The 22,345-nt window shown below is 46.2% G+C and overlaps 1 protein-coding gene across 3 annotated transcripts in view; it reads right to left on the bottom strand.

The window, feature by feature from the left end:
• Positions 1 to 18,825, bottom strand: part of LOC113999444 (phosphofurin acidic cluster sorting protein 1-like) — a 68,541-nt gene extending 49,716 nt beyond the window's left edge. For 2 of the 3 annotated variants that reach the window (XM_027742867.2, XM_039385535.1), the window contains exon 1: positions 18,638 to 18,770. In XM_027742867.2, the coding sequence (XP_027598668.1) occupies positions 18,638 to 18,729 (92 nt within the window). In that variant the 5' untranslated portion in view covers positions 18,730 to 18,770. Of the gene's footprint in view, positions 1 to 18,637 lie in introns of all 3 variants that reach the window. The other variant, XM_027742866.2, reaches the window with a different exon arrangement.
• Positions 18,826 to 22,345: the final 3,520 nt, after the last annotated feature.

Below are 22,345 nucleotides of genomic sequence, written 5' to 3'. Positions count from 1 at the left end.
TCTAGGGTTCCCTATGATAAGACTCTCTTCCCTCAGCTTGGAGCTTACTTGGGGAACTTGCTGTATGAGAAGTTCAGTCATACATGGAGACAACTTTATCTTCTTAGCAGCCTGACTCCAACCTGCACCACAACCAGACAAGCAGTGCCCAAAACTTGCCACTTCATTTGCAGATCTGACTACTGGCCTACTAGGAGACAGCTCTGTCAGTCTGGCAAGGTTTTGCTGCGCGCCATTGCTGAAGCCTTGCCGAAACTGCATGAGTTCAGTCAGGGGAGATGTGCAGCAGCTACTACTGAGGGCCAAACCAGACTGGGATGCAACTGCAGAAGGGGCTGAAGGAAATTATCTGTGCCTGTGTTGCACATGTATCTGGATGTAGGGATGCATTGACACACTGGCTTTTCTTGGGAAAGCTAAGAGGGACAATCCCCCTAAAATCTGCCACTGCCATAGAGGTGGCAACTGTTGGCTTCTAGAGCTGGGATTCAAGCAAGGACTTTGGCCTGGATTTTGCAGCAGACAGAGGCAGAACCTGCTTTCTCTTGAGTGTGAAGCAAGAGATCCTAAGTCTCCCAGCTGATTCTCAAATCTCTCAGTTTGCAGACATTCTTTCAGTCACCTGAGATTAGCTCAGTTGGTTGGAGGTTGGTGCTGTTAACACCAAGGTAGCGGGTTCAATTCCCATAGGGACCATTCCCTTAAGAGTTGGACTTGATGATCCTTGTGGGTCCCTTCTAATTCAGAATATTCTGAGAATTAAAAAATGCTACACAGCTGAAAAAGTGCCTCAGACATTGGATGCAATTCCTTGTCACAGACAGACGAAGCAGCGGCCTGATCCCAGGAGTAATTCCTCCAGCAACACAGTGTTTAATATTCATTTACAGGAGCTGTAAATGAATTCAACATTTGCAAAGTTGAAATTCAACAACTTCAAAGTTATTGTTGCATTAAACAGCACCAAAATCCTTACACTTAGAAGCAACTTTTTGGAAAGCTCTGATTCCCATCCTGAACAGCTCTGTCTGGATTCAGAGATAGCTCCTCAAGTCGTTGCCTAGGAATCATTTTTCTTTCCCATAACAAAGTATTAAGTAGGAGAAAGCTTCCCTTCCCAACCGTAAACTCCTGGTCTATAAGTCTCTGACACATAGCCAGGGAGCTTCAAGATGTTCTTCAGAAATGGGGACAATTATCACAGAATCATAGACTGGTTTGGGTTGGAAGGGATCCTAAAGATCATCTAAGTCCAACCCCCCTGCCATGGGCAGGGATACCTTCCACTAGACCAGATTGTTCAAATCCCCATCCAACCTGGTCAAATCCCCATCCAATCCAGGTCAGGGAAAAAACCCCCCCGGGCAGATGGAGCTCGTCAGCCCTGTAAGGCCATCCATCTAAGAGAAGGTCACTCTAAACAAACCTACGTCCAGAGGACCTCACTGCCACTGTTCAAGCTTGCTTGGCCCCGGTAGATGAACCTCAGGATTAAAGGGTGGGCTCAGTTCAGCGCACACTGTGTCTCACCTAAAAAATCCATTGTGCAGGCTCGAAGGGTTAATGACCTTTCCCAAATCTTCGCTCGCGAAGACTGGCCATACCATCCAACCTGGCCTTGAACACTTCCAGGGATGGAGCATTCAGAACTTCTATGGGTAACCTGTTCCAGTGCGTCCCCACGTTCAAAACAAAGAATTTCTTCCTAATATCTATTCTAAATCTACTCTCTTTCAGTTTAAAGCCAATGACCACAACTCTTTGAGTGTGACCATCCAGCCAATTCCTTATCCACCAAGTGGTCCGTTGATCAAATCCATGTCTCTCCAGTTTCAAGACAAGGATGTCAAGCAGGACAGTGTCAAATGCCTTGCACAAGTCTGGGTAGATGACATCAGTCACTCTTTTCTCATCCACCAGTGCTGTAACTCCATCATAAAAGACCACCACACTCGTTAGGCATGATTTGCCCTTAGTTGGGCATGTTGGCTGTCACCAATCACCTCATTTCTCTTGTGCCTTAGCAGAGTTTCCAGAAGGACTTGCTCCATGATCTTGCCAGGCACAGAGGTGAGACTGACCAGCCTGTATTTCCCTGGATCTTTCTTTTCTTCCTTTTTAAAAACGGGGTTGTTTCCCCTTTTCAGGTCAATGGATGTTTCACCAGAATGCTACAATTTCTCAAATGTGATAGATAGTGGTTTAGCCACTTCATCCACCAGTTCCCCCAAGATCCATGGATCAGGTCCCATGGACTGTGCACCTTCAGGTGCCTTAGGTGGCCTTGAACCTGACCCTCTCCTACAATGGGTGATTCTTCAGTCTCCCAAGCCCTGCCTTTGCCTTCTCCAACTCGGGCAGTGTGGCTGGATCACTTGCTGGTGAAGACAGAGGCAAAAAAGTCACTGAGTACCTCAGCCATCTCCATGTCTCGGGTAACCAGGTCTCCCCTTTCCCTCTGGAGAGGGTCCTCATTTTTCCTTGTCTTCCTTTTATCACCAACATACCTACAGAAGCTTTTCTTCTTGTCCTTGATGTCCCTGGCCACGTTTAATTCTACCAGGGCTTTAGGTCCTTTAACCTGATCCCTGGCTGCTTGGACAACTTCTCTGTATTCCTCCCAGGCTTCTTGCCCCTGCTTCCACCCTCTGTAGGTTTCCTTTTAGTGTTTGAGCTTGTCCAGGAGCTACTTGTTCATTCACACAGGCCTCCTGCCATTTTTGCCCAGCTTTCTCTCTGTTGGGATGCATCACTCCTGAGCTTGGAGGAGGTGACCCTTGAATATCAACCAGCTTTCTTGGGCCCTTCTTCCCTCAGGGCTTCATCCCATTGTACTCTACCAAGCAGATCTCTGAAGGGGCCAAAGTCTGCCCTCCCGAAGGCCAGGGCAGCAAGTTTGCTCTGTGCCCTTCTCACTGCCCTAAGGATCTTAAATTCCACAATCTGATGGTCCCTGCACCCAAGGCTGCCCTTGAGCTTCACATTCTCCACCAGACCATCCTTGCTGGTGAGCAAAAGGCCCAGCACAGCACTTCTCCTCCTTGGCTCCTCTATCACTTGGAGAAGGAAGTTACTGTCAACGCATTCCAGAAACCTGGATTGCTTTTGCCCTGCTGTGTTGTCCCTCCAACAGATGCCAGGGTGGTTGAAGTCTCCCATGAGGACCAGGAACTGTGAACATGTGGCCGCTCCTGTCTACAGAAGGCCTTATCAGTTCAGTCTTCCTGGTGGCGTGGCCTGTAGCAGATCCCCACTATAATGTCACCTATCCCTGACATCCCTTTAATCCTGACCCTTAAGCTCTTGGTTGGTTCCTCATCTATTCCCAGGCAGAGATTCATGGACTCCCTCTGGTCACTGACACAGAGGGCAACACTCCCTCCTTATCTCCCCTGCCTGTCTTTCCTCAAGGACCTGCATCCTTCCAACACTCCAGCCACGAGCTACTACCCCTCTATGAGGTAAGTTACCATCATCCACCCTCACAACCTCACAGCAGCGCACAATTTCAAGCATCCTGAGCGTACAATAACATGACCTGCCTGTTCTGCTGCATTTCAAGAAAACAGCAGAGCTTTACTGCACATGAACATCTGCACAACCTGCCCACAGTCAGTTCACATGTCAAATGCTCAGCTGGTTGGTCATCTAGTGGGCTTTTCCATTCCCTGAGTTCTCCGCCCTGGCATGGGCCCCATCACTGTGTTAACTGAACCCACAGACTTAATACCACATTACCTGCTGCAAGGTATTTCCAATTAAAGTTTGAGACTTTTAGGTTGTTCTATATGGAGTAAGGATGATCTCTGATGATCCCTGTGGATCCCTTCCAATTTGGGATTCTATGATATTTGAACTGTAAATGCCTCTTCTATCCTAACACACTGTCTTACACCTGAAGCATGTGAACCAAAAATCCTACAAAGGGTATCAGAGCATCTATAGGATTTGCTTCACACCATGGTCAGCCACACTTTAAGGCAACTTCCAGAAGGGCTGCAGATAGCTTTTCTTTTCTCCATATACCCAGGCAAGAAGCAACTGAGAGGAAATTATGGGACTCTGCTTGAGAAAACTTGCTTGTTTTCTAATAAATAAAATTTATAATTACCCAGCCCACTGTTTTTTCTAAAAGCAAACAATGGGAGATAATATGTCTAGTAGATACTTTACAGATAGTCTGCATGCCCTTTCCCATCTCTTCCGGAAAAAAGGAGGGAGAGAAGCTGCACTAGAAGATGTTTCTTAGCAGGAAGGAGTAAAGGCAAGGGGTGTTCATCCCCAGCAGCCCCACTGTCTGTAAAGCTGGCATTTCTCCCCACCGACCCACCAACTGACAAACTGCCTTAGAAAAGACTGGAAAGCTGGAAAGTCTCCTCACACTGACTAACCCCACCCAGATCCATATAAGAGAAGATGGAAGTCAGCAACCATGGATGAAGAAATCAAAAACATAGCATCCTTCCATCAGCCAAGTCTGGATTTTCATCAGACACTCTTCTTGCCCGCCAGCAGAGTTGCCGCTACCTCTGAGGAGTTCCAAAAAGGCAGTGCTCTTCTACAAAGGGGCAGCTTCTCAGCATCCATGCCATATTACTCCATTCTCCTTTGTACTGGTGAGAAGACTAACTCACAAGGGAGAAAACAACTGCCAACTTATTCCTTGCTAGAGATGTCAGCTATTGGGAATTAGTTCTGGATTTGCACTCAAATTCATACTAACCAGTAACGCTGAAGACCAGGTCCAGGCAGGCTTTTCATCTGCACTTCCAGGGCACAACAGAGTATTTCACACACTGCAGTCATACCACCTTATGCTTGCTGTAATCCTCATGTGTTACTAAATGGCTCACACTACAGGTGATTTAGTAAGGCAGCAAGAGCCTGGAAGTCTGCCAAAAGCCATTGAGAAACAGCTTGAAATTCATCTCAAAGGACAGGAGGGAAAATTCAGCCATACACCTCACAGCTCAGTTTTCTCAGTTCTGTAATAAAATAGGTGCCTTAAGAACAACCTAACACTCAACACGCTTGTTACACTCTGGAGCTGTGGCCTTGGAAGCTGCCTGCAGTTAGGAGCAGGATTTTATATCCAGTTTTGTCACTGGATGCAGCCCAGTAATTCACAGCATAGAGATAGATCTGATTCTAAAGTATATGCTTTAGGAGCATCTCACCCATTTCATTTAGTAGCTGCAGCCACAAAGAAACATATAGCTTGTCCTGACAGAACATTCCTTATTCAATCAGACACCTTCCTTCAGAGCAAAATCTGCACACATCTTCAAAATTAGATCCTTGCTCTTTAAGGGGAGGCAAGCTGCTAGACTTGCTATTCAGAAGATGACAGTTCCCAAAAGCATAACCTCTGCAGGCAAAGTAAAAAGAAACTGAAGCCTGCCTTAAGAATCATAACACTTTACAAGAAATCTATTATCAATGCAACAGAAATCACATGCCAAATTCTGCTAGGGCAGGGAAGGAAGACAGACAAGGAAGAAATACCCCTGTGGGTCCCAGGCAACTCTAAATACTTTTGTTCTCAAGTGTGTCCACTTGGAAAAGAAGGTTCTTTTCCTATTCCATAATATCTCAAGGCCTTCCACTAGAGAAGAAAAAAAAAATCATATTTTTTGTGTACCTGCATACATACTATACGAGAGCTTGAAAGGTTCACTCCTCAAAGAACAGTAAGTGTAAATCAGAGGAAAGGAAGCATTCAGTTTAGGTGAATTTGCTCTAAGTTCGTCTTCTGTTGAGGCAATTTAATTATAGTAAAAGAGTGTGGTGAAACTCAGCATAAGCAATAAATCCTTGTGTTTCAGGTTGTGAATCTTAAGACAGCATGTCAAAAACAAAGGAGATCCTAGATTGGCAGTGGCTGCACATTCACAGCTTTAAGTGCAACACAGTACAAGACTGAAAAGCTCTTTTGAATCAGTCGTACACAACCTCATACAAATTCCTAAGCCTGAAAAATATTTGCAATCTTTTTTCACTGGCCTGGTCATTTTACTACCAGGTCACTAGCAGTTGCCACCCCAAACCATCTGTCATTACCAGACCTACTCCAAGAGTAGTTTGTTCAGGAGATGCTTTTCTTCCCAAATGTTGAAAGCTGTCCATGCACAAGAACAAGGTCACCAGGCATAAAACACTCCTTTCCCTCAACAACACTTCTATCTAATCCCAAACATTAAGGCTTAATCCTTCAAAATATTTGTATAATAGCTGAAATATGGGAAATCTCAAGGTAACACAAAACCTGAAAATATAAAGGGAAGAAAATTAACAAGTGCAAAACACTTGGCTTTCACCCAGCCCCACTTGTCCTTTATATAATCTAGATGTTGTAGGAAATAGTGAAAAGATTGAGAACTATGGGAACCAGAGAGAACATAAGCAAATGGCACAGGCTTGTGTTCCTACTGTGCTGACAGTTGTGATACAATTATACAATTAGTGACACAGTTGCACAGTGTCTTCGGGTTCAATAGGAGAGAACAGAAATTCTCCATTTTTGCCCCCTCTCCCTAGACCTGCACCAGAGACATGGACAACACCAGCCTGCAACTTGTTTGCTTTAAATGGATTTATTGCTTTTCTAAAAGGTTGAGCACTTCTGTTCCAGGAGAAGGGAGGATGACAAGCAACAGCAGAGCACAGTGCAGGTGTAATGTCCAGGACAAGCATGCTGGTGGAGTCAAATATTCTGCACAGATATGTGCTTCAAAGGTAGCATTTCAAATACTCTCCATCACCACCCCTCATCACCAGGTATCATTCAGAGGCAGCAACTGTCACTTGCAACCCAATGAGCATCCTACAGGTTGCACACAGCTGGCACTTCAAAAAGAGTTCACAGGCACGGGGAGAAGCAGGAAGGACTAACAGTCACATCACCACAGCTCAAATTCAAAGGCCTTTTGCAGCGCATGTATTTCCAAAGTGTCCTTGATAAGGGAGATAACTTTTCACAGAGGTCCAGTTTTTGTCTTTCAGGGGGGCAGCGGGGAGGGTGTGCACATGCAAATGTTTCAGTTACGTGCCCAAAGAGCAACAGATGTTCTACAGAACAAAGACCACATATTTTGTGGAGAGATTTCCTACTGGAAAATAAGGGAAGAAGAAGTTGTTCAAAAGTCTCCTTTTGGGCAGCCTGATACTATCTTTCTCAGCCCCAGAAAGAAACAAGTTACTTACAGCTTGATTTCTCATATCTAGTCAAGAAACAAGAGCCATGACACTCAAAAGGTACCTCTAAAAATCCCTATATTGACACCAAAAAATCTCCTTTCTTTCTTTTCTTTTTTCTTCTCTTTTCTCTTTTTTTTTCTTTCTTCCTTCCTTCTTTCTACAAGATTCCTGGTTTTTTAGCATTTGTTGTTCTACCTGATGCTTCTAAGAAAGTCCCCCATCTTGCTCTCTGTCCACTGCTTAGAGAGAGAAACCATATCAGATATGAATTCACCTGCACTGTTGACAGGGGATCAGGACTATCAACTCAGGGATACTTCTAGAGAGCTATCAGCAGCAAATGTTTGTTCTGGATAACAGGAACTGAATTCTGAAACTTCGCATGCTTTACTTATACAGTAAAATATAATTAGTGTTAAATTAGTGTAAAACAACATATAACCCTACACTTGATTTTCATAATCTCTTTTGGAATGCTGTGCTATCACAAGGAAGTTGTTCTGTAGACCTGGACAGTTGAGGCTGTAACCACCCTGGAATAGATCAACACTGAACACTTCTAACCTCAACAGAAAGTTTGTTTGGCTTGAAATCACACCTACTCTGAAGGAAGAGACCATGGAGCTTCTCTCACACAAATCTTGCCTGGATTTTAAACCGTGATCTATTTAGTTTTACCTTCTTCCCAAAGAGAGTTCCGACATTGTGCATACCTCAGAGTCAGCTCTCCTTGAGAAAAGTCATTTACTCTCATAGTATTAGAAAAAAATAGGCTGTAATTAAGCAGAGCTATTAATCTTTTGTCACCTGGGACCTGAAACCTGTTCATATTCATGTCAGTAGAAGTGTTTGCCACTACAATCAGGACTGCACCCAAGTGCCTCATCATTTCTCAGAAGAGAATATAAGAACTTCTGGGGGCCAATAACTGTTCTGCCTTCTGTTCACAGCAGTGTTTTGCTGGGATTTGACCACTTCTGCCAGCCCATCACCAACCATTTTGCTTTTCTGCATCTTGCCCAAAGAACACTATTCCCCCATCACATGCACAAGCTGCCACAGTCTACAGCCCAGTTTCTTCCATATCTCACAAGTCTGCTAGCTGAGAAATAGAGGAGAAATAACCGTGACTGAAGAGGTAGAGGTGGTGTTTGGAAAATGTTTTTCAAGATTCCTCTTCTCAAGAGCACAGAACTATCAGGATCTGTTCAACAGTCTCCAAAAGACACCTAAATCTTTGAAGGAAGTCTTTCCTTACCTACAGAAATAGACAGGACGCAAATTTTGGGGCCAGCTGTTCTCATGCTCCTTGGACAAACTCCAGGTGCTCAGTGTGCAGCCTCATCACAGTTTCTTCAGCTAATGGTTAAGGCAGGGGGAGGTTCAATGATTTCCTTTATAGACACCACGTCCCTGTCTGCAAAGGTACAAAAACCAAGACTTCTCTCTTCTAAGTGGGGTCCAACAGTGTTAGGATTAAAGTATGGCTGTAATTGGATTGCTTACCGTAGTAACACACAATAATCAGGTTAAGAGATTTCCTTTCCCTCCTCTGGGCTAGGCTTTAAGTAAGCAGAAGTTACAAGGTAGGTGGGCAGCTGTTAAACCTTTCCTCCTCCAATTGCTTAAGAAAGGTGTTTAGGGTTGCTAATTTTGCCTCCTACTCATTGGTTTAAAGGCACATTTACCTATGCAGGGAGCAAGTGCACCTTGCTGCACAAACAATGAATGAAACAGACTCCTTCAAATCAATCTCCTAACTCTGCATCTTTTCACATCATATACCCCCATGGACCACTGGAAAGATCACAGCTGAAATGGCATAGCCTGAAAATGCACTGTTCTCTCCCACCCCCGTTCCTGCACTTATATCGGCTCTTTCTAGGCTGCCCTCTCTCCTCCTTTCCCCCTCCTGATTCTCAGTACCACCCCACTAGAAAAACACAAAAAACCTTGAGGATGGTTGAGAGTTACCGCCACAGCCCACCCAGGTACATCAGCCAGCAAAGGGGGAATTGGAAGACAGCCAAGTTTTCCTTTAAAGGTACCTAACTGGACCACCAATCTCCCTCTAACCACTGATTGCTATGAAACGTGGTTCTTTGAGACAGTTGCCCTTGACAAGCCAGTACAAAACTGGGCAAATGGATCAGAAGTTGAGAGAGCTGGACAAACATTGTGTACTTTCCTGTGTAAAGCCACAACTCATTGGCTGTGTTGCTCACGATACTCAAACATTGGGGAAGGGGTAACAAAAAAGAAAACGGAAAAGCAATTGAGGACAAACCATACCAAACAACTGTTGCCCCACCATGTGCTCGGGAGAGTTGCAGTGACAGAACTACATGCCTTGGGTCCTGCTACAGAAAGACTTCATTGCTCTTGGCAGGAAGCAATTTAGATTCGAGATCCAGGCAGAGAAGCAAGATTTAATCTGTCTCTGCCACATTTTAACTGTTGCATTAATTACTTCGCCTCTGCTTCCGCCTGACCCACCTTTTATCAAATACACAGAGTGAACCCCCCACCCAACACGCAGCGTTTCATTGTAGCACATCATGTAGCACCTTCCACAACAGGAGATGAGACTGCCATAGCCTCCTGGCACCTCCTGTCACACAAACTGAATTCCAGATCATAAGACCATTGTCAAGAAGCATCTCCTGAGGAAGCACTAGGATCTACCCAAACAGCCTGTCCCAGCATGCACAGCATGCTACCCAGCCACACAGCCATCATGTTCCACCCCTCTCATGTTCCACTGCAAGCTATGCAGATATTAATTGCCTCTAACAGGAGACACGTCTTTTCTCAGCGGAAAGAGCTCTTAAAACCTCAGCAGCAAGTCCAAATAATTTTCACATACTGCTCCCCAAACCTTACTCCAGACTCCACCAGTTCCCAGGGGATTCCCAGCTGGCAGATGGGACAGCAAGGAAAACTCTGCTGGGGATCTTGCTCTTAGGTGGTGTCTCTCCAGTTGTCCCTTTACAACTGCACAGTCACCCTAGCACATTCAAGGAAAAGAGAACACTGCAGCAGGGAAACATGCATGGAAAAAAAGTGGAGAGAGCAAGAACATGAGTCATAGCTGTGGCTTCAGGGAGAGTAAGGGTTATTTGAACTAGAAGAGGAGCAAGTAATTTCAGATCCTGGATCTGAATCTAAGCCTCACTTTAGTATCTAAACCGCAAGGTCATCTTTCTGCTCTATTTTCAAACAAGTTACTTGTTTAACAAAGAGCATGTGACCACATTCATTGCTGATGCATAACAGCCTGCCTAGAAACGTTAGAAAGAGCTTACTAACCAAACCACAGGTCAGTGGTAACATGCTGCAGCGAACTTTTAGAATCATTTTTCCTAGGCAAAGAAAGGGTACATTACTTGGGAAACATCCCATTTTACCTGGTCATTGCTTTAGTTAAGATCACTGTTAAAAATTCCAGCTATTCACTCGGGATCTACCCAAAAGCCACCTAAGGGCAGACAGAAAAGAAGTGGAAGTCTGCAGCAGCACATTGAACTTGTTCATTTTAGCCATGCTGAAATTAGGCATCAGCAACAGTATGGTTAATGTCACAGAACTTTCTTCACAAATGTAACAGACTGAAATTTTCATCTCCATGTGCAGCAGAATTGCTGCACCAGCTGTCCCCAACTCCAAGCCTGCTTTAACAAAAGATGCTGCAGTGCCAGTTTCGCTGAGAGCAGCAGTCAATGGCTGCAAGGTGCAAATGCACCACACCTCCACGGAGCCACAGCACTAGCAGTCTGCCATGATACCTGTTGCTAAACAGCTCACTCACTGTGTCTCCAGGCTACAGTAAAATGTGTTAATGAATTAACCACCACAAAAGTGATTACAAAAACACCACTTGCAGCCTTGTCTGCAGAAAGGAAAGCACAAGTGCTTAAGGTACAGTGACAAGTACCTTTGAACCAAGTGTGAAAGTGCTAATGGGGATGCAGGACAGGCTACATTCTCACACTCATCACCCGGCAGAGTTTACTGGGTTACACCTCTAAGTCTGCTGGAGATGTGCCAATGTAGCCAAGCTGGGAAAGGCTGGTCAAGCTGGGAAATGAGGTTAAAGGTAGGTCACTGATACACACTAACTTCTTCCATTGTCCAGACTGTCCTGGTAAAGATCTCCACACACTCTGACAAAGAGCAAACATGTGCCACACAGCAGCTTTGGTAAAGCACCGTCTAACAATTTTCCTACTAATGATGAATGCAGAGTTTATGTTTCATTACAGCTTGCTACTTCTGAAGTAGTATGGACACAGGACTGTCATCCCATCTACTTCCTCTGCTGTTATCTTAAGCTGGCAAGCACCTAGATCTGAATCCCTGCAGGCTCAAGAACATGGTACCATGGTATGTTACATCTGGGAAGAGAGTACAGAGGAGGGACTGAAGTGACACAATAATAGTGATACAGGCCCATGAAAGAGACAGTGTCAAACCAGCATAGGCATCCATTTTTGAGGCTTCTTCATAAATGTAAGAAAAACATTTAAAAAACCCCCAACACAACAGTTTAATTCTAAAGAGTTGCACAATTAAGACTTCACTCAAAAGAATGATTCTAACCAAAGCCGGCAAATTTGTGCATAGGCTTTTCATCCACTTGCAATGTAAGCTGTACAGTGCCTGTACAATGCAGTTCTCTGCTCAGATCCTTGTGGGTGGAACGGGATCCTGAAACAAGGGTGACTTGTCCACACTTCCACAAATCAGTATGGCAACAGATAAAATTACCTCCAAATACGTATGAACATTTCAGCAATACACAGATGAGATGGAACACTGTGTAAATGCACAGTAATGGGAATGTTGTCCTTTTGTCTGACTGGAGATTAGGGAGCACAGTAGGCAGGAAAAAAGAGCTTGAAATGTCAAGGGACTTGACAAACTTCAAGGAAAAATTTAATAAATTATTCATACACACAGCATGCCGTGAAATCCAAATGGGACATCCAGAGTCTGTTTCTGACAAAGGAGCACACAAGAAAGGAAGGAATACTTGGAACAAGCAGCCTTGAGGATAAGGTATGAGAAGACTGAAAGAAATGTCAACTTATGCGACTGTATTTCAGGGGTACACATACAAGACAGTTCAGAAAGTCTAAAAGAAGAAAAAAGCTGACATTCATTAACAGTGAAAAAAATCTAAAAGCCATTAAAAACAAGCCAAGCACTTCAGAAATATAGTTCATCTGAAAAATAAAAACTATAAAAGAACAAGATGTGGTCACTACGGCTTCACAAGGAATAGTCTCTGAATTTTCAGAAAAAAAGCAAACTACTTTGAAAAGAGAAAAATTAAGATTCAGAATGAAAAATTGCTCATTTACAGGTATGCAAGTCAAGATAGAAGCATGTAAAAAACCATGAGAACAGTGCCAAAAATATCCACAGGCATGTGCAGGACTTTCGAGGTAAAGGAACAATGAGAAAAAAGTGAATGTATTGATCAGGCAGAAAATAAACATGCTACTAGAAGACAGCTGAAAGAACATGGGGGAAAATGCTAAACAAATACAAAAAATAGAATATAAAAATAAATATATAAATAATGTAAATCTAAACAACACGGATTATCTAAATAATACGGATTCAGAGACACTACTTGAACTGTTACTGAAAAATGAGACAGCAGAAGAATCAATGAGAGGCATTGAACAGGCTCTTCTCCCTTGGTAGAGAAAAGGTATTAAAGAACAGGAAAAGAGTAGCAGAACCCTTTTCCAGGGAGTTACTCTTACTCTAGCCCTGTTACCATTGCAACAGTACAATACCTAATTGTTAGTGGTTTTCAGTTTTGGAAAGTGGAACTAAAGACATGAGTCCTGCTATCATCCCAAACCGTTTATACCGATGAGAATTTAGTTATCATATATGCAGAAAAACAGTTGAAATACATAGCTGGGCATGGAACCTGGACATTTTTTGTCCAGGAGATGGTCCCATATGCACTGGCTTCGGATCTCATCCTACTTAAGATATGCTTGCTCTGAAGAATAAGAAACACGATAAGAAGGATCTACAGTGGAAGTTTAAAAACCAGCATGAGTAGGAAAATAAGGAGAACCTAGAAAAACTAGAATAGCAGCCAAAGGACAATAGGAGTTCTTATTTACTAAACAGAATCACTCACTGAGTTAGACCACTTGATACAGAGCAACAGAAAGAGCATGAGAGATGGCAGTGGACAGCATTATAAAGAAGCGAGCATTGCAACAGGTCAGCAGAAAATGCCAGTGTAATTTTGGGCTGTGTGCACAGAGGCTGAATCACATTGCAGAGCAGGGAGTGGTCTCTGTAACCACATGCAATATTTCAGGTGCTTGAACACATTGCATCTCTCCTCCCAGTCCACTGCAATGAGTATATTGAAGTATCCAAACAAAGCCTCATTTATCTAAGAGACTTCTAACTACAAAAGCAGTATCACTTAAGCTGTCTGCTTCACTGAAGGCAGACACGGGTTCCTGCTGCCACATCCCACACAGAGGAGTAAGACACTCTCACTACTTGTTTCCCAAAACAGTATTCACCAGCTTTGATGTAGTTAAAAAAAAAACCAAAACAATCCAAAACAGAAGCACAGCTTCCCCATAAGCTGGGATGCTGAAAGCACAGATAATAACAAAAGGTGTTTGGGAAATAACCTTGTCCATATGCTCATCTGGCATGCTATAAAGTGCAGTATGTTTCTCACCTCTGGCTCTCTTTTGGAAATAACTTCTGAAGTTGACTGGAGACATACTTTCAACCCAGAATCATTCTACCTTGCAAACAATTACACAAAAGCATTGGCACAGATTTCATCAAAGAACAGATCTGCTACAGGAACCCTGTAGGCTACTGGTGCTCAGCAATTTATTCTTTTGACAGAATAAAGGTCAGGGAATCTCAATCCCAGAGGAGGGTGCACTATACACATCCTACATGGCTGCCAGTAATCAGTCACAAGTAACTGAGTATGCCAGAGGAAGCGGAATGCAGTCATGGTGTACTAGCACAATAAAAACAATGCAAGATTTTTGATAAGCCATCAGACAACTGATGTAACACAGCCTAGCTAATGAATGAAACACTGGAAAGCAAGGCTAGGAGGCAGCATGACAGGTACTTCAAATAAAATTAAGCCCTCAGGGAAGCCACTACTAACATTCTGAAAGGAGCACATCCCCCATCAATCATACTGGCAGCGGACATTTGTCCGGAGCTCTACTAATTAGCAGAAAGGAGTAACAGTCAGCCACTCAACTATTGTACACTCAGAAGGGAAACATAACACTGCCAGAGAAGAAATCCCAAACGTGCTCTGCTGCCACAGAGAGCGACAGATAGCGGACAACACATCAGACTTATTATGGCTGCAGGCCTGTAAGCCAAGGCCTGTAAGCCAAGCCCACAATATTAAGAATAATAAGCAATCTGATGGCTGTTTAGGACATTTTGTTTTCTACATAGGACTAGAAGGAAATCATAATTCAAACATGGCAAATATCACCAGTTATAAGAGATTGTTTCCTTACAAGAAACTGTGGCCTCTCCCAAGCACTCCGGGTCTGAAGCTCCTCTGGTTTGTCACGACATCATAGTATTTTTTGAAGGAACAATCTGGAATCATTTAACTTTCCCAGAGGTGCAACTCTGTAGCTTATCCAAACAGAACAGATTTTGCTGAGGTTGGAAGTTTACAATGAAAATGTCTGATTTACCCAGGAAACCACTCAAGAACATCTCAGGAAGATAAATATATGTTATTCCAGCTGGAGTAAGTGTTTCTTAAAGGGACACCCAGTTTAGAGGCTCTTCATCACCAAACCAGCTTCAGAAAAGGAAACTCTTACGGGTTATAGAAAAGACAGGCAATACTCTCTGCTGAGAGTAAACAGACCCCTGAGCCCACAGCAGCCCCTTTGTGAGGCTGCAAGATGCAACCTCAGGTAGCTGTGCCAGAGAAGAGCACGTTCCTCCAGGCTTTATGGCAGGTACTGTCACTGCAAGGATTTCTGGACCTCAGGTAAAGGAAATCATGCAACCATCTGCACAAATGAAGTCTTAACCTACTCTCCGTGAGTTGTCAAAGTAATGGACACTGCCCAAACAGTAAAATAGGGTTGCAGAGACAAGAACATTGACCTCATGGCACTTTAAAGGATCACCCTAGCTGGCACTTCTGGGATATTTCCAGTAGTACTTGCAACAACTGCTCTCATTTCAAGCAGACTATTAGGCTATAACTTTCCAAAACACAAGTTTGCCAAGTTTTAATGACAGGGAATTCAGAGCATCTTCTGAAATTTAATATCCTGAAGGTACACATACAATGTCTCACAAAGTGAGCCCAAACCACATGCATTTCCCTCAGTCAATGCTTTTCTAACTATCATAAGCAGGAGACACTGTGTTCAAGCAAAACGTGTGGGTGGTAGCAAGACTTGGAATGTTTGTTTGCTCATGCATTGTACTGAGATATGAGGTACAAAATGGAGTGTATTCGAGTGTACTCGAATCCTTGCAACGCCATTCATAGCATAATCTGTACAGGTACAATCTGCCTGAGCTCAAAATACAGTAGCCAAAATACAACTCTTATCTCTCACCTCTCACTAGAAATATGGCTACTTATCACTGAAACAACATCCACATAACACTGAACACAACAGCTGTGTCATGGAAGAAGTGAACACAATCACACAATCTTATCTTGTTTCCTAATTAAGAACTTACATTTATAGATGCTCAGATGTTAAAAAAAAAAAAAAAAAAGAGCAGTCCATTATAAGAGGTTGAAAATACCACTGTGGAACTAACAAGATCTCAAGCATGTTGGCTTAAACCTTTCACACATTTTTTCAAAACATACTGCCTGATCAACACACAAAACAATGAAAACACAGTTAAGACATTACCTTGATGCAGATGGACATTTTACTTTGGCAAACCTCTAGTTCATTTCTTGCAGTCTTCGTACAGTGAAAACTTGCTACTACCTTAATACCCTTCATTTTATAGTATTTATTTGCAAGGCATCACAATAAAGACACTCCCGCCTCAGAACACCGCTATGAAGACTTCTGCTAAGAAGTGAGTAGAAGTTAAGGTTAACTGATTGACTATTTTAACCAAAGCATGCTTCACACCCTGCAGCATGAACTAATCAGGCTTGCTTTCCTCAAAAGGCATTGTGATGGGAAGCCAATAATCCCTATCCCAATGGGCAGCCTAACTGAAGATGCAAAGTGCATTTTGTTTGGTTACCAGGTGTTTACTTCCTTCTGCGTCTGCCCAGAAAATTCAGCTCTGCCTCCCCTGAAAACCACTTGAGCCAAAGGCATCTGGATCTAGGCTATGCTCAGTCAGTTCATAGGAAGGTCATTAATAGGTCACAGATCTCTCTCAACTTGGGTCTGAAATGAGAAAGACTCTGCAGAAGGGATGATACTTTCATTCTCCAGGCCATTTGCAAAAATAAATATGGACTTAGTTCAGGGGCATATTCCTGATTCAGCAGGAAAAAACTTCCATTATGGCCAACAGTTGGTCTTAGAAAGCCAAGACATTAGACATCTTACAGTCATACTACTGGACTGTTCCATGCACTGGGGCTTTTACTTCACAGTGCCTGTTTTTACTGGCCCAGACTGTCTCTGGTATCCTGAAGGCCTGGACACAACCTCTGAACTGTCCTGCATTAACAGCCAAGCACAGAGCAACCCCACAAAAGTTAATCCAGCCTAGTCTCACTCCTGCAACAGCCAGAGCTGCATCTGCAGAAAATGAAACACCTAAGAAGGAGTACAGGGACAGCCAAGACTTGCAATAGAGAGTTCAGAAAAAGAAGCCATGTTCTATAGCATTAAAACCAGTGCAAAGTTCTCCTTTCCCCAGATATGCATAAGGATGTAAAAATTGAGACTACCCATGGATAAGAAACAGAGAAGCCCAAGGGAGAAGCATGATTGCCCTTGAATGGATGTTATTTTGCCACCACTACCACCCCCAAAGCACAGTAAGACCAGAGACCACTTGTGCTGGGCACTGAGACAGTACAGCAGAGTTTCTGCCTTGAAAAAACTAATGTCAAGACTAAAACATTATACAAGCACATCAGTAGAGGAAGAACATAGACAAACAATAAGTAAGCACAGTGCACAGACACACCATTAACCCAGCTCAGGTTTGGGGCTTGACCTCCCTTTAGTTTCAGTGACCACAAATACCTGCCTGACAGGTGCCCATCTGTGACCCATTCACTAAGGAAAGCTTGGGCTAGCTGAAGACTGGAAAACACAGAAGCACCAGTCCCACACTGGTCACTGTGGACTGTGACCACAGGCAGAACTTCTCCAGACCTGTTGACTCTACAGACATGGCAGCACAACATGTTAGAGCCATGGTCTCTGAAGGAAGAATCAGCATCAGCTTCTTCCCATCTTAGCAAATGTTGCATTTGAAGATATTCCAGAGACTAAATTTCAGATTAATTTAACAGAAGTTTCCTGCAAGCTGCTGTGTTAGATGGCTGCCCCTCTAGCTATCAGCACACAAAGAAGCTCATGCATTAGAACAAGCACCTACACAATGCTAATGGAAACTGTCCTCATGAAAAGATACAGGATTCACTGGCCAAAAACCAGTTCTTCAAACAACTTTCAGACGGATTACACACCACTTCTTCTCACCCACTGACTTCCTGAATCTGCCCCATAGCTCTTATGAGAAGACCTTCTGATCAGTATTTGATAAGATGAGTGAGCCAAAAGACACCCAGTTTGTTAACACATCAGGCACCTCCCGGCTCCAAGAGAGGTGTTTACAGGCACATCTAGCCTGGACTATACCCTTAACCACAGAGTCAGCGATGACATCTATACCACTCAGCTTGTCTCCCAGCTCTGCCAGAGATACAACTCTGAGTTCAGCTGGCAGCACAATGAATCCTTCTTGCTGTTCCCTGTGGTCTGGAGTGCAGGTGACACACTCCCACAGGCTCAGGGATGCCTGGTGGCCACTGCCTGGCTTCAGGGATCCGGCTGTAAGGCCAACCCGTTCACTTAGGAGGCAAAGAGGCAGCTTCCCAAAGCAGCACGGCCACGATGACACACCCCGTTCTGGGATCCGTGGCCATCGCGGCACAGTCGCCAGAGGCTGCAACATGGAGGCAACGCAGCCGCGGTCCGGTGGTGTCCCACCCTGCCCCGCGGTCCCCGGGGCTGCTCCCGCGGGAAGCACGGCGCGGGCACGGCGGCCGGGGCTCGCCGCGCATCAGTCCTTGCCCGGGGCCGACCCTCCCCGCCGCCGAGGGGGCGCGGCCCGGCGGGGCAGGGATGCTGCAGGGCCACCTCCCCGCCGGCCCCGGCCGTGCCCGGGCTCACCGCAGCCCCCGCGGCTGGGAGGGGCGGGGTTGGCTCACCTGGGCACGCAGCTCGGCGCCGAGCGGTCGATCTCCCACGTGGCGAAGAGATTCATGGGCACCGGCACCGGCCCGGGGCCAGCTACCGCCATCGCGGCCACCGCCCCGCCGGCCACCGCCGGAGGCCCCGCGGCGGGGCCCGACCCGAGCGCGCCGCCCGCCGCAGCCGCCGCCGCCATCGCCGCCATCCCGCCGCCGCCGCCGCCGCTGGCGCTGGGGGGCGGCGCGAGCCCCTCGCCTCAGCGCCGGCCTCCGCCCCGGCGCGCGAGCGCGCGCGCCCGCCCGCTGGCTCGCTCGCGGCCCGTGGCCAATCAGAGCGCAACCGGGGCTCGGGCACGGTCCAACCGGAGCGGGGAGAAAGGGAGGGGACCGAGGCCGGTGGCGAGCAGCCAATCGGAGCCTCCGGGGAGGGAGGCGGGTACGGAGCGGCCAGTACCCAATCGGAGAGGTCGGTGGGCGGGGCCAGCCAATGGCCGCGCGCTCCCCCCGCCCCTCCGGGGCCGCGGCGCCGCTCCCTCTAAAATACGCCGGCCCCGCCCCGAGAGAGCGCGCGCAGGGGCGCGGCCGGGCGCGCGCGGTCCGTCCGTCCCCTCGTCCGTCCCCTCGTCCGTCCCCTCGTCCGTCCCCCGGACGGGAGGGGGCGATCCCCTCGGCCATACACGAGCTGCTGTGCCGGGGGTGGTGGCAGAGACATCCCGCTGGAGATCCCCAGGGCGATGGCGAGCCCGTGGGCCGCCACGGGGAAGGAGTGCCCTCCGCGGGGTAAGCAGCCAGAGGAGGGCCTGAGGAGGAACAGGGCAGATAGACCCGCAGGCATGGTGGGTTGAAGCTGAAAGGAAACCGAGAGCTACAACTGATTGTTTCCTCGAAACCCCGGGAACTCTAAGGGAACCGGCTGCAAGGAGAGACAGAAATCCACTTCAATCACAATGAACATCTCTCCAGGGGAAACGCAGCTAAAGGAGGAACCTCGTCAGCCAGAAACTGCAAGTGGCGGCTGGTGATGAGCAAAGGCCATTTGTGCTTTGGGGACCATGCCCAGAGATTCAACAACTCTGAGAAAGCATCACAGATTGTAGAGCATGGCACAGCTGCAGGGCAGAGCATCCTTAGGGCCAGCACGGTTTGCAGGGACAGAGCTGAGGGCAAGCCTGTGGTACAGCAGCTGGGCAAGTGCATTGCTGTGGTACTGTTCTGGCAGAAAGCATGAAGGTTGCCCTCCTGGACCTCACCTCTAGTAGGGCCTCAGAAGACGATCTGTCTGAAATGGCTCTGCCTCTCAAAAAAATTGGAAAGGAATATCAGAAAGTCAGAGAAATCGGAAATCATCAGAGGAGGGTGGTGCTGGTTGAGGGCTGATAGGAGGCAGAGATGAAGCAAGAGCTGCAGTGCTCCTCATTGAAAACTATCTGAAAAAAATGGCCAAGTCAATAATGTTCAAAACAAAATAAAGAGAAGCCAGCAGTTTCTCCAGGGATCTATGCTGCTCAATTCACCTAGTAGTGACAAAGTTTTCCGTGGATGCAGTTATTCCTGGCAGACTGTAAAATGTGGCTCATGCCAGTGGAGGAATTAGAATTTGAGAAGTGGCAGCAGCACAAACTTGCAAAGCAGCCTAAGACATCCATGGTTTCTACTGTGAATCATGAGTACAGCACTGATGTTTTCAAAATGTTCTCAGTAAACATTTCAGGGGCACTTCCCTGAATACTGATGTCTACTTCTTGCTCCCTGCCCAACTTCCTAGCCCATTTCTGCATTTGATGAATGGCACAGATCCCAGCAGTTGCTCAGACCTCCTGACTTGGTCACAAAACAGCTTGATTGCTGCTTTGGTGCATTTTCTTTCCTTCAAGCAAGTCATTAATGTACAAGAGGACCTTTTGCTTTCATCCTTGGCAGCCGTGGTTCTCTAAGAACATTTGCTAAGAGATCTTAGCAGAGGCCTTTGTGGAAGTCCAACTGGATCAAGGATGAGCTGCATTTTCATAGCATTCTGCCAATGAATATGGGAGAGAGTCACACGATGGTCATGGCCTTATCTCAGCATTTTCACCCATCTAGTTTGACCTCAGCTGGCTCAAATGGGTATCACCATGGCCTTTCCCCAAAAGCAGCTGACTACTCCAGAGAACCCTCCTAGATCTGGGGGCTAGAAAACCCATTGCAGTCCCCAGCTGTTTGCTTTAGTCCGTTTTCTTTTCAGTCTGAGTCACCATTCCTGACTATTTGTGTGGTACTTTAATAACATTGAGTGCTCCAGGTTTTCAGGGATGCACTCTGTCATAGGTTTACTTGTTCTAAAAAACCAAGCAGGGAATTTTTCTTTCCCCTGCATCATTGTGAAAGAAAGATGTTGAACGGGGGAGGGTGGTTTAGCTAGAGTGATTCACACACACAAAAGAACTGGCCGACAGCCCACGTTCCAGGCTGATAGCCCTCAGAAGACTGGGGAGGGGGAGGTGATGAGGTTTTTTTTCTCATCGGAAACGGCAGGTCACTAGACTTTTGCCCTGAGTCAGGGAGAGTGTGTGTGTGGAGGCATTCCAGGGTTCGTTTTGTTTTTCAGCGGGGTCATCTGGCTGCTTCTGGCCCCGGTTCCCCTCTGTTCTTCTGCGCCCTGTTCTGCCCCCAGCCCGGACTTGTTCAGATTTCATCGGAGAGGCTTGGCCCTTCTGCGAAAGAACCTTTGGGGGAGTCCCAGCCAGAGCCAGCCGCCGACAGCGTGAGTCTGTGGGAAAAGCCCTTTTTTTTCCCCCCCTTTTCCCCTTCCCCTTCTCGCGATGCGGGGGAATCTCAGTTCGTGCTCCCTCCCGCCGCATCCGGGCCCCCCCTCACGCGGCCGCGCCCGCCAGAAAGCCCAACGCGGCCGCCCCCTTCCGAGCCACCTATAGCACTGCAGAAGGCTCTGCTCCTCCACGCCTATCCAACAGACGCCCCCTGCGGGACCTGGTTGGAATTGCGCCAAAAGGCGGAAAGTAACTGAACGTCCGGTTTTTTGGAGGGGACTTTGGGTACAGGAGTAGTGTTCAGTTGTTTTTTTTGGGTTACTTTTGTTGTTCTGGCAATATGCATATATCCGTTAATAATGGGCTGTTATCTTTTCTTTCTCCATACTTCCTCAACTGCAGCCTCCTAATGTCAGATTGACAGTTGCTTAGAGGGAGGAGCTTGGTCTTCCTCATAACTCATCTTCCTTAGCAAAACACTTCAGTCTCATTAAACTGAGACATATTCTCACTTCCAGGAGACCAGAGGCACCTCTCTGCTCAGCCCAGGGCAGCCTGCTGAAGTGATGGCCCTTGAACACAGCCTTCCAGGCAGCTCCCAAGGGCTGACAGTCCTGCTGCTCCCCTTGGCCACTTCTCCCCTGCCTTCCTGAAGGATGCCCATCGTTTCCAGCCACCTTTGCTCTGCCCTGTGGCTGTGCCATGCTTTACAATCTGTGACACTTTTTCAGAGCTGTTGAAGCTCTGAGCATGGTCCCCAGGTCACAAATGGCCTTTGCCCATTGCAGTAACCACTTGCAATTTCAGGCTGATGAGGTTCCTCATTTGGCTGCATTTCCCTTGGAGAGATGTTCAGTGGGATTCAGATGGATTTCTCTGTCTCTCTCCCTGCAGCCTGTTCCCTTAATTTCTTGCCTTAGTGCAGCTTACTTGTTTATTTTGGCCTTCTGGCTTTTCTACAGATGAATTTATGCTATTG

This window comes from Pipra filicauda, unplaced genomic scaffold (assembly GCF_003945595.2).
Source record: "Pipra filicauda isolate LSUMZ 115617 unplaced genomic scaffold, ASM394559v2 scaffold419_size605101_pilon, whole genome shotgun sequence".
NCBI classification, from domain to species: Eukaryota; Metazoa; Chordata; class Aves; order Passeriformes; family Pipridae; genus Pipra; species Pipra filicauda.
The sequence above is the reverse complement of the archived record's forward strand: the minus strand, read 5'-3'. Positions and strand labels throughout refer to the sequence as shown.